The 13191-nt window shown below is 37.9% G+C and overlaps 1 protein-coding gene across 7 annotated transcripts in view; it reads right to left on the bottom strand.

The window, feature by feature from the left end:
- ARNT (aryl hydrocarbon receptor nuclear translocator) overlaps window positions 1-13191 on the bottom strand; it is a 63574-nt gene that overhangs the window by 26516 nt on the left and 23867 nt on the right. For 4 of the 7 annotated variants that reach the window (XM_082474418.1, XM_082474417.1, XM_082474420.1 and 1 more), the window contains exons 2-5: window positions 12617-12728; window positions 8909-8953; window positions 3476-3520; window positions 434-478 (exon numbers count right to left, since the gene is read on the bottom strand). In XM_082474418.1, coding sequence (XP_082330544.1) covers window positions 434-478; window positions 3476-3520; window positions 8909-8953; window positions 12617-12728 — 247 coding nt within the window. The remainder of the gene's footprint in view (window positions 1-433; window positions 479-3475; window positions 3521-8908; window positions 8954-12616; window positions 12729-13191) is intronic. The other 3 variants (XM_082474421.1, XM_082474422.1, XM_082474423.1) reach the window with 1 other exon arrangement.

Below are 13191 nucleotides of genomic sequence, written 5' to 3'. Positions count from 1 at the left end.
AGGGTGAGCCTTCTAGAGAGGTGTGGAGTAAATACTGAGGCCTAAAGACTGGGAACTAATTGCAAACACAGATATATTTATTGGTTTTCTGATAAAGGAGTATTTCCCTGCTAAAGCACCAACTGGCACAGCTGCACGGTTTCTGAAAGCTTTTTATTCTGTGAAACTTAGTGCTAAGATAAAGATGAAAAGAGAAATCTATAAAAACTAATAGCAATTTCTTAAATTCCTAAGTAAAGTTCCCTCAACCACCCACTTTCTGATGGGGGAAGCCAAAGTTCCTGTTACACACAAACTTCTAAAAATCTTGTCCTCTCTTGCCACAGACAAGGAAAAACACGAAGAGAAAGGGGAAGAAAAGAGCAGAATAAGAAAAAGGATAGAAAAAGCAGCATGATCTGCTTCATCATGCCAAAAGACACTGTTCTCCTACCTGGCAAGTCTCTCCTTATCCGCAGAGCTCTGCTCATCATCCGACCTAAAAACAGAATTAACGAACTAAGCTAAAAGTAAAATAAAAAGAAAGAAGGAAGGAAGGAAGGGAGAGAGGGAGGAAGGGAAGAAGGGAAGAGAGAGGAAGGAAGAAAGGAAGGGAGGGAGGAATGGAAGGAGAGAGGGAAGGGACAGAGAAAAAAGGGAAGGGAAGGAAAGAAAAGAAATAGAACAAAACAGATGCAGAGAAGAGAGGGGAAAATGGAAATATGGACAAGAACCTTGCCTGTAACTCTACAAAGCCATCTGTTAGGATTAAGAAAAAGTAACTTACAGGACAAAGGTCAACATAAAAGCAAGGCCAATATTCATTATAAATTAACATAATCTGAGCACAGAAAGCCAATCATTCTCTGTAGAAACCAAGGATATACAGTTTGAACAATAAACAAACAAGGGAATACCATTCTCACACACTGCTCCCAATCTGAAAAGAAAATGATATCCACATATGCTATTCTGTAATGAAAAAAAATCAAACAGTAAATCATGATAAGAATGTCAAACAAGTGATCACAATCTTTCTATAACACACATACAGCACACATTCACTCACAGACAAAATCGCCAAACAGCTTCACTGGAGAAATTACATAAATAAAACTAAGAGCTAAGTTTCTGATATATCCCCTATCAATGATTTGATCCTAAAGTAGTAAATTTCTATTCAGTCACTTTCCCATTTCTCTGCAATAAAGCCATAACATTGCCGGATCCTAGTACCAACTCCCCCTTCCCTGGAGTGGGCTACAAAGATTATCACTAAATTTCTCTGGATAACTAAAATACTATAAGGGTTGGTGGCAACTGAAGAAATAAGGTGTTGGTAGGCCAGTTTATCAGTAATCAATTCCATCTTAAATATATATATAAATATAAAGAGATTAACAATAAATAGAGTAAGAAAAAAAGTCTAAGTATGACATAACAGGCTGAAAGACTAGTTATTAAAAATGACAAGTATAGGGCTTCCCTGGTGGCGCAGTGGTTGAGAATCTGCCTGCTAATGCAGGGGACACGGGTTCGAGACCTGGTCTGGGAAGATCCCACATGCCGCAGAGCAGCTAGGCCCGTGAGCCACAATTACTGAGCCTGCGCGTCTGGAGCCTGTGCTCCGCAACAAGAGAGGCCGCGATAGTGAGAGGCCCGCGCACCGTGATGAAGAATGGCCCCCGCTTGCCACAACTAGAGAAAGCCCTCACACAGAAACGAAGACCCAACACAGCCATAAATAAAATAAATAAATTAATTAATTAATTAATTTTTTAAAAATGACAAGTATAATGACTTTATCAATATATGGGAAAGTTTCTAAAAAATGGCCAGCAGGAAAAAAAAAAAGAGAGAGAGACAAAAAATAACATAGTAATGATAAGAACCATGTGAAAACTTATGCATACTGACCAGAAGAGAAAGAAAACAGTGATATTAAGTGAAGTTTCATGTTCACTGGGTTGTTATAATTCCTTAACAAACTACAAATCATTTTTTCAAAAAGTTGGGAAAATTCATTTAAGCTTCTGAAGACCCTCTAACTGAATTCCGAAGGAGGATATGTGAGGTGAACTAGCTTAACAAATCATATCTTAAAGAAATGAGTTCTGGGAATTCCCTGGCAGTCCAGTGGTTAGGACTCTGCACTTTCACTGCTGAGGGCACGGGTTCAACCCCTGGTCAGCGAACTAAGATCCCACAAGCCACACAGTGTGGCCAAAAAGAAAAAAGAAAAGAAAAAGAAATGAGTTCTTTTGTTTGACGGTTAAATATCTAAAATTCCTATTACTACTCCTAACCCTACAGATCCATAATCCCTTACACTCTAATATTTCCAAGTGAAATACATGAATGTATAAATATTCACATTAAGCAAGACAAATGAAGGCTAAAACAGTTCAGTTCATGTTTTCATAGCTTTTAGGAATTTCAGTCAAGAGACTGTGAACCTGTACCACCACTACTATTTGATGGCTTCACTTTCTAATGCAGCTTTTGAAAAACTACTCCCCAGATCCCTATTATTAACTTCTCATTTTAGAGATGGTTCACATCCTAAAATGTTTACAAGTATCTACTTCGATAAACAAATTCTTCAAAAACCTCTTAAATCCACTCCTTTCCTACTGTCATTGCCACCATTCTAGCCCAGGCCCTCACTATCTACCTCCCTGACTACAGTGCTTCTGTTTAATCAGTCCTATATAATGCTACTAGAGAAAAATCCCATATGCATTTTATATAGTAGCATCTCATTCAAAGCTTATGATGGCATCTCACTGCTTCAGAGTAGTTTTAAACTACTCTGACTGATATTTCTTAGCCCTCTACATCAATTTTTCTCAATGTATGGGCCCCAGACCAGCAGTATCAGCAATGAATAAACAGTAAGTGCTTATTAGTTAAGCACTGGATTTTGGATTATTGACTTTTCTGAGATGGCTGCAAACTCGATTTTTAAAAAACAAATAATTTACTACTTAATAATATATAGAATAAACTTTCTAAAAATAAACCAATATTTGACTTGAGAAGGATCTGTTTAATAAAGCAAAGTATTTTTCATCCTCTTGACAGATAAACATATTTTTTTCAATAAAAACTCCAGTCTTCACATAAATCATTTCTTTGCTGTTATTTTTAAAAGAATAAAACCATTATCTATACAGATTTTGTAGCTCCACTTAATAATAAATGCAACAAAGAAATTCATATTGTTTGTGTCCCTGTGGACACCCAGCAAGCACACTGTATAGATATCTATCACATACATAAAAACACTGTGTAAAATATACCATTAGTTTGAAGCTGTAAGTCTGAAGCCCTGTTACCCGAACGTAAACAACAAGTGTAATACTAAGTTTCACCAGCTTTCAGAAGAAGAAACAGACTGGATAGAGAAATTAACTCTCATTGAGATAAAATTAAAACTCAGTATTTTTGAATCGCCTGGTCCCACGACAAGGACCAAGATGCTCTACTACATTACCTGGCAAACCGCTCCTTATCATTAGACATCTGATCGTCATCACACCTGAAGGAGAAAAAAAGGGACTTAGTCCAAGGCATTACACTTGTTATATCTATTTCACTCTGAAAGGAAAACTAGAAAGGGATAAAAAATATTCAACAAAAAAAAGCCAATGAAAAGGCATCACAAAGCAATAGAGATAATAACAGCATCCCACAGAACTTAAAAACCCATGACTATTATTTGTCTGGTTTCTAATGTGTCCTTTACTCTTACTTATCAGACATTCCAAAAAAAGATGATGATCTCATGAGGGCACAGCTGACTACCCTGTCAACACCACTGAGGTTAGGGATTGTTTTGTTTTTGTTTTTCATTAATTATGGCAAAAAACGTGTAACACAAAATTTACCATCTTAACCATTTTTAAGTGTACAATTCAGTAGTGCTAACTACAATATATTCACACTGTTGTACAAAATATCTCTAGAACTTTTTCACCTTGAAAAACTGAAATTCTATAGCTACTGAACACCATCTTCCCAGTCTCCCCACCTCCATCCCACGCCCAGCTCCTGGCAACCACCATTCTACTTTCTGTCTCTCTGATTTCGGCTACTTTAGATCCTCATAGAAGTGAAATCATACAGTATTTATCTTTTTGTGACTGGCTCATTTCATTTAGTATAATGTCCTCAAGGTTCATCCATGTTGTACTATGTGATGGAATTCCTTCTTTTTTAAGGCTGAATAATATTCCACTAGCTGTATACACCACATTTCTTTATCTATTCATTTGTCAATGGATATTTGGGGTGCTTCCACCTCTGAGCTACTGTGAAAAATCGGGCAGTGAACATAAGTGTGCAAATATCTCTCCAAGATTCTGCTTTCAATTCTTTTGGATATATAACCAGAAGTGGCACTGCTGGATCATATGATAATTCTGTTTTTAATGTTTCAAGGAACCTCCATACTGTTTTCCAAAGTGGCCGCACCATTTTACATTCCCATCCACAGTACACAAGAGTTCCAGTTCCCCCATATCCTCACCAACACTTGTTATTTTCCGGGTTTTTTGATGGTGGCCAGCCTAATGGCCTACTCATTGTGGTTTTGATTTACATTTCTCTGATTAGTGATCATGAGCATCTTTCCATATGCTTTTTGACCATTTGTATATCTTCTTTGGAGAAATGTCTATTAAAAGTCCTTTGCCCATTTTTTAATCAGGTTGTTTTTTTGTTATTGAGTTGCAGGAGTTCTTCAAGTATCATGGAAATTAACCCCTTAACAGATATAGGACTGGCAAACACGTTCTTCCATTCCATGGGTTACCTTTTCACTCTGTTTCCTTTGATGTGCAAAAGTTTCTAAGAGTCTTAAATTATGATTTAAACAATGAACTTTATACCTCTTTGATTAAGGAAACACAATCCATTCATCTCAACAACTTCTATTTAATAAGCTGATAAATCTTGTTTACTACTACAGAAACCGCAAAGGAGGATGTGTTGAAGGAGGAAAACCTAACTCTGAAAACATTACTCTACTCTCTGGATGATCTAAATTTTCCTCTTCTCACTCACTGTCACAGGATATAGCAAAGACCTATCAACTTTGGGCAGAAAGAGCTTTTGGGAGATATGTAAGACTCACAAAATTTGCAGTTAAACCAGTTATTAAATTACAGCCAGGGCTTCCCTGGTGGCGCAGTGGTTGAGAATCCGCCTGCCAATGCAGGGGACAAGGATTCGAGCTGTGGTCCGGGAAGATCCCACATGCCGCGGAGCAACTAAGCCCGTGCCCCACAACTACTGAGCCTGCGCTCTAGAGCCCGCAAGCCACAACTACTGAAGCCCACATGCCTAGAGCCCATGCTCCGCAACAAGAGAAGCCACCTCAATGAGAAGCCCACACACTGCAATGAAGAGTAGCCCCCGCTCGCCGCAACTAGAGAAAAGCCTGCGAGCAGCAACGAAGACCCCACGCAGCCATAAATAAATTAATTAATTAAAAAAAAATTACAGCCAGAATTTATACTGCTCCTTCGCAGGCTATAAATCCTCAACTAATTTGACCCCAAGAATTTTCAAAATTTTTGAAAACAACTGGAAAGCAGAAGTAGAACGACGGGCAAACATGGAGGTATGGTGGAATTTGGGCTCAAGGACAAAGGGTTTCTAAGACACAAAATATACTGTAAATCAGATGTTACAAACTTTTAATGAAAACAGTGATCTAAGCTGAAAAAAGAGACCTATAATTTACATATTAAGTTTGTTTGTTTGTTTGTTTTAATTTACTTTTGGCTGCGTTGGGTCTTCGTTGCTGTGCATAGGCTTTCTGTAGTTGTGGCCAGCAGGGGCTACTTTTCATTGCAGTGTGTGGGTTTCTCACTGTAGTGGCTTCTCTTGTCGCGGAGCACAGGCTCTAAGCACGCAGGCTTCAGTAGTTGTAGCACGCGGGCTCAGTAGCTGCAGCGCACAGGCTTAGTTGCTCCGCGGCATGTGGGATTTTCCCGGACCAGGGCTTGAACCCATGTTCCCTGCATTGGCAGGCGGATTCTTAACCACTGCACTACCAGGGAAGTCCTTTCATATTAATTTTGAATCTCAAGAATGAATCTTCCAGATATTTGCTACTCAAAGTGTGGTCAGTGGACCAGAAGCAGCAGCATCACTTAGTAATCTATTAGAATGCAGAATCTTGGGCACTACCACAGACCTAATGAATTATAATCTTTATCTTATCAAGAACCCCTGGCAGATTTGTACATGCATTTGTTTGAATTTGAGAAGCATTATTCTAGATACTAGTAACTCTGATATTATACCTAGAATTTCAAAGCCTTCATATTCTTAAAAATTATTTTATAGATGTTGTCTGGAGAATATAACAAAATGACACTTGGGACTTCACTGGTTGCACAGTGGTTAAGAATCTGCCTGTCAACGCAGGGGGCACAGGTTCGAGCCCTGGTCCCGGAAGATCTCACATGCCGCAGAGCAACTAAACCTGTGTGCCACAACTACCGAGCCTGCACTCTAGAGCCCACGAGCCACAACTATCAGTAGTTAGTTAGTTAGTAGATCCCATGTGCCACAACTACTGAAGCCCGCATGCCTATAGCCTGTGCTCTGCAACAAGAGAAGCCGCTGCAATGAGAAGCATGTGCACCACGATGAAGAGTAGCCCCCGCTCGCCGCAACTAGAGAAAGCCCACGCACAGCAATGAAGACCCAATGCAGCCAAAAATAAATAAATTAAATAAATAAATTTTTTAAAAAAATGACACTTGAACAAAGTGATGAAAAGAGGTAATAAATTACAGCTTTCATCCACCAAGGAGATTTAATATTGATTTACAGATACAATGCAAATAAGACTTTCACTCATTGACCAAAGTGGAGAATTCCAATTAAAAAAAAAAAAAATTTACTGGGAATTCCCTGGCGGTCCAATGGTTAGGACTCCACGCTTCCACTGCAGGAGACATGGGTTCGATCCCTGGTTGGGGAACTAAGATCCCACAAGCCATGAGGCCAAAAAAAAAAGTACTGATGGTCAAATAAAAAAAATTGGTGATGCCTCACTTGGGCATAATGACCTATTTGGTAAGATGAATTATGAAAACCTTTTTTTTATGGTTGGGGAAAAGACAAATAAACCTTTTAAAATTTGCATATAGTTTGTGACTACCAGATTTTGTGGAAATGGAAGCAATGACTCAGGGATAGAGCTAACTGATAGGTATAAATAAGACTAGCGTTTACCTCTATCCCATTCATATGCACAACACAGTTCCACTAACAGTATTTATCATTATAATTAGGGGTTCCTAATTGGAGGAATTCCCAATGGAACTGTATGAAAAAAGTCTATTCTTGAACAGAAATTGAAATCTCTACCCCTCTTCACATTTGTTGACACTCATTAAGTCTCAAGAGCTCTCTTGGAGAACTGCTTTCTCCAATATTTTGCAACTACCTCTTTATGGTGGCCAAATCATGGTTGTTGTTTTCAAGAATATATAGCAGTGTTCCGCGACTAGGCAGTAGCTAGAAACACAAGCTTTCACTTTAAACATTGCAAAAACAACAACAATAATAAAAAAAGACACACAGATAGATGTAACTGACTAAACTAAGCAATATAAAACTAAACAATGGCAAGCAGTTTACAATATGGGCATCCTCTGTGTAAAAACAAAACCTGAGGAGACAATGAGTGTGTGTATGTGCTCACATATACGTGCATTTAAATACACTTACATATGCACTGAATATTTCTAGAAGGATACTTAATAAACTGGAAACTATAACTGTCTAAGGGGAAGGATTCTGAAGGTCTGAAGTGAGGGAAGATGTACTTTCATTACATATAACTTTGCACTGTTTAAAAATTTTGCAATATAATGTTTATATTTTTTTAAGAACTTAGTTAATAAAACAAACAAATAATGAAGCCTGGGTGCTCACATAATAAAATAAATTGTTTAAAAAACAGGGCTCCTTTATTTATTTCTCAAATATTTGTTATTCTGCAATGTAGACACTACCTAGGTAATATTTTCAAATTTGAAAAGAAAAAAGGCAGGTTGCAGTCAAGGTTATCTTCCATTCTTTGACTCTTATTGCTTTCCTTACTTAAAAACAAAGCCAAGTAACTGGTCATAAGCAAAAATAAAAATTTCCCTTCTCTGAAAGAACTCCTTCATCAATATATTGAAAAGTCCATTTTCAGTTCTCCAGAAGATTCACTACTCAAGGATACAAATTCCAATTCCTGCTCTGTAGGAGAAGTCAATGAGTATTACAGGGCATGAAAGATTAGTACATTAATGACCCCCAAACTAATTACACTTTGCAGTATTCACTACCTGGTGTAGCACCATCCTGTACTGAATCAGGACTCGGACATATGACTTGCTTTAGCCAATGGGACAACAGCAAATGTCAATCCAAAGCAATAGCTTGATAAGCATTTAGACTGGGACTTGCCCTTTGGATCAGTCTGCCCTCCTTAAGGATAAAAGACCACAAAGAAAGAGATACCCAGCCTTATCAGCTGAGTCCAGTTCCCAGCTGACAAGGCAGCTGAATGCAGTCTTATGAGTGAGTCTAGGCAAGATCAGCAGAATAACCATCTAACCAATCCACAGAATTGTGAGAAATAATAAATCATTGTTCTTTTTAAGCCACACAACAATAGATAACTGATACAGAGGGTCTTGTAAATTCTCTGCTCTCCCCTCATTGAGCTCTTTCCTCTGGAGCTATTACCAGAATGCTTGAAAATTTTATGGGGTATAATATAATAGGTAATTTTAGTTTTAGGATGAAGCACTCTCCTTAGGCCTAAAGACAAAAATATTATGAGTCAGAAATATAAAGATAATGAACTAATTTTTAATATCAGAAATCTAGAGAAAGTTTTTTAAGATCTTACCTCAAAAATTTACTGTTCCCTTCTCCATCATCATCAAAATCCAATCTGGGGAAAGCCAACAAAAAATATTATAAGCTTATTGAAAATGCAGAACATTAAAAAAATTAAAATTCTAAATCCACAAGCTATCTGAACACCCACTCAGATGGAAGAAGGAAAAGAGGAAGTGGAATAAGTAAAGCTATATTACCTCTTCCTTGTTGTACCAAACTGGGCAAAGAAATTGGCCAATCAAAAAGGAATACCTATTGCTACCTTTCATTTTCCTAGGGTAGCAATCCACCTTTGCCAAAGTTTTACATCACAGTACAACCTCTACAAAAGGAGCAGGATCAACTCAAAAAGACAAGAAAAAATTAATATGAATAATTCAGGTCCGTTTTTCACTTCTATAGTCTGCTTTAGGCTATGTTAAGCTCTCTGAAACATCTCTCAAAACAGTGATGTTCCATAGGGAGTGATTTTAAGACCTCTGGAGGGTGGCTGGTTGGTTGGTTGGTTGTTTTTTGGCTGCGCTGCACAGCTTGTGGGATCTTAGTTCCCAGGGACTGAACCCAGGATTGAACCCGTGCCCTCAGCAGTGAAAGCACGGAGTTCTAACCACTGAACCAACAGGGGATTCGCCGAAGGTTGTTAAATAATGTTTCTCTCCTTCATTCACCTAATGAACATGTAATATATGCTACATTCCGGATACTGTGCTAGATGAGGTGAAAACAAAAGACTTGCCCTCAAGGGATTCTTTGCCTAGACAAATAAACATACAAGTGAGAATGAGAAAGCGTCATATGGAGAGCACAATCACTAAGCTTTAAATGTTTAGTGAAAGCAGAGGTGACTTTCATTTCAAGGGATTAGACAACATTATAGGTAACGAGACAGGCCAATCTCCTATTAATCTCTATACTCCATTAAACTAAAACACTATTCATGTTACCACCTTAACCCAATGATCTCTACTAGTGTGATAACCTGATATTATGGGCCTCTAAATGGGTTATATATGAAGTACATAGCATCAACCCTGAAAGTGTCCATTCCTCTTCCTCTCTGTAGCCCCAGATCACCTGTCAAAGTCTACCTATTTACCCAATAACTCCATTTCTAAGAATCTATCCTAAAGAAATAACTCAGAGAAAAAAAATTATGTACAAAGATATTCATTAAGCATTACATATAACAGCAAATCTTCAAAACAGTTTAAGTGTCCCAAAATAGCAATTAAGTACATCCCCTCTATGTAAGTATTTTAAATTATGTTTCTATAGCATATGTAACAATATGGAAAAAAGGTTATTTTATACAATTAGGTGAAAAGACCAGGCTATATAAACCTACATAATTATATGATTATAACTATTTAAAGAAATCTACATATAGAATAAAGAATGAAGTAATTACACTAAAAAAACTGATGGGAGATGACTTTGGGTAGTAGGATTATTGCTCTTTTAGTCTTCTTTCTATATTTTCCAATCTTTCTTTTAAAAAATGTATATTATTTATTTTAATATATTTTCCTGATTATCAATAAAACACACTCACTTCAGAATATCTAGAAATAACTAAAAACAAAAGAAAAAACAAATCACTTATAATCCCATCACCCATACATCTGATGAGTATCCTTTCAGTGTTTTTGCTATGCACACGTTATTTATGTATTTTTTTCTGATAGAGTTGGTATATTACATACACTGTAACCTCTTTTTTTTATTTTATTCTTTTTTTTAAAAATATATTTATTTATTTTATTTATTTATTGGCTGCGTTGGGTCTTCCGTTGCTGTGTGCCTTTCTCTAGTTGCGGTGAGCGGGGGCTACTCTTCGTTGTGGTGCGAGGGCTTCTCATTGTGGTGGCTTCTCTTGTTGCAGAGCACAGGCTCTAGGCACGCAGGCTTCAGTTGTTGTGGCTCGCGGGCTCTAGAGCGCAGGCTCAGTAGTTGTGGCGCACGGGCTTAGTTGCTCCGTGGCATGTGGGATCTTCCGGACCAGGGCTTGAACCCATGTCCCCTGCATTGGCAGGCGGATTCTTAACCACTGCGCCACCAGGGAAGCCCCTGTAACCTCTTTTCTCAATATACTGTAAACATTTTTCTGTACCAATACATATTTGTCACTTCTAATAGCTGTACATTTTCAATAAACTTTCTCAACCAATCCCCTAATTTTGATAATACTGCTTCTAATTGTTTGCTATTATATATAACCATAACACTGTGTTTAAGAGAGTAGACAATAAAGCTAACCTCCCAAGGTTCATATCATAGATCTTCCACTTACTAGCTTTAACACCTTGGGTAAGTTACTTATTCACCAGCTGCCTCAATAAATGAGTTAAAATGTATAAAGCTCTTGGCGACATAGCAGGTCTTAATATGTTACTCATGTTAACACCTTAACCCAGGGATCACTCTTGCATTACTACTGGTAAGAGGAAACTTAAAGACTAGTTATAACACTAGCTACATAATTATTAAAAGCAAAAGAAAGAAAAAAAATTCAATACTTTAATGCTTTAAAAAGTAGGTAAAATACTACCCATTCTTCCAGGCCTTTCTAAAGCAACCTCTTTTCTGAAGCCTTTCCCAATTTCTACCAACCAATGATGGTATTTCCATACACTGAAACACACAGCAGTGTATTTGTTCCTTTCTTAGCAAACCTGGCGTATTCTATCTTGAATTATATTTATGTGTGTAATGATTATCTCTTTCAGAACATAAGCAACTAAAAGACGAAGACTGTGCCTTATTTACCTTTGTATCCTAGTAGCAATCGGCACAATGACTTACACTAATGAGGCATCTAATAAATAATTTTGGAACTGAATGGACTCTAGGTTCCAAACAAGGCAACATATCAATAACTTAAAGGAGACATATTCTACAGTTCAGCATTCTCTAAATTCAGAAAAGTAAAAAGCCTACCAGGGACTTCCCTGGTGGCACAGTGGTTAAGAATCCACCTGCCAATGCAGGGGACATAGGTTCGATCCCTGGTCTGGGAAGATCCCACATGCCGCGGAGCAACTAAGCCCGTGCGCCACAACTACTGAGCCTGCGCTCTAGGGCCCACAAGCCACCACTATGGAGCCTGAGCACCACAACTACTGAAGCCCACGCGCCCTAGAGCCCTTGCACCGCAACTATTAAGCCCGTGTGCTGCAACTACTGACGCCTACACACCTACAGCCCGTGCTGTGCAACAAGAGAAGCCACCACAATGAGAAGCCCTCGCACCACAACGAAGAGTAGCCCCCGCTCACCGCAACTAGAGAAAGGCACACAGCAACGAAGACCCAACGCAGCCAATAAATAAATAAATAAATAAATAAAATAAATATATTTTTTAAAAAAAGAATAAAATTTTAAAAAAAAGGCCTACCAAAAAAATTTTGAGAACGCAGATACAAAGCTTAATGAAAGCAGTGAAATTTTCTCAGCAATGGTGAAATCTTTGGGCTTAGCCAGAGTCCTTTACCTCTTAGAGATTTTTGTTTTAAAAAAACAAAACTGCTCCTAAGAAACTAAGATAAAAAAATCAATTCAATACAGAGAAAAATCCTGGGACTAAAGAAAGTTATCTGATAGGAGTGTAGTAAGTAGCCAGAAGAAGTGAGAGGGTTAGGAACAGATGGTTCAGCGACTAACAAAATCAGGCTGGTTTAAAGGAGAGACGTTTGTAACATACTACGCTCAAACTCACCCTGGTCGCCGCTTAATAGCCCTCTGGACAATGGCTCCTCCACCTTGAATCCCAGGCCCAGGGTTTCCAGAGGCAATGGCTGGACCCAGTGATGGTACATCTGATGTCATTTCTGTCAGAGAAAAACAGAAATACAGATTTTAAAAAGATTGTCCTTGCTTATCATCATCATCATCATCAAACTGGCTAGAAGAAAGGCTCAAGCTATGGATAAAATCTCAGGAGTTTGCTAGAAAACCCAAAAATGCTCACATCCAGACTGCTTTTCTTGAATTCTTACCCTGGGAAAAGATGTCCTTACACTTCAGTTCCCCCAACTTAATACAGTTTGGAAGAGGTAGTACTACATTCTATAGCCTTCTCTTTTAAAAGCTGGTAATAGTGACATAATATTAATCTAAAACACACACACAAATTGGTTTACATATTTCACTAATGCAACAAGTATATATAACTTAGCTCCTCTGATTTACTTTTTTTGGAAAATACAAAAAAACCCAAAATAAAAAAATCACCTAAATTCCAATACTCAAAAAAAATTATATAGAGGGACTACCAGTCCCCACCAGGGACTT

Source organism: Balaenoptera physalus, assembly GCF_965194825.1.
Source record: "Balaenoptera physalus genome assembly, chromosome: 1".
Classification (NCBI taxonomy): domain Eukaryota; kingdom Metazoa; phylum Chordata; class Mammalia; order Artiodactyla; family Balaenopteridae; genus Balaenoptera; species Balaenoptera physalus.
The sequence above is the reverse complement of the archived record's forward strand: the minus strand, read 5'-3'. Positions and strand labels throughout refer to the sequence as shown.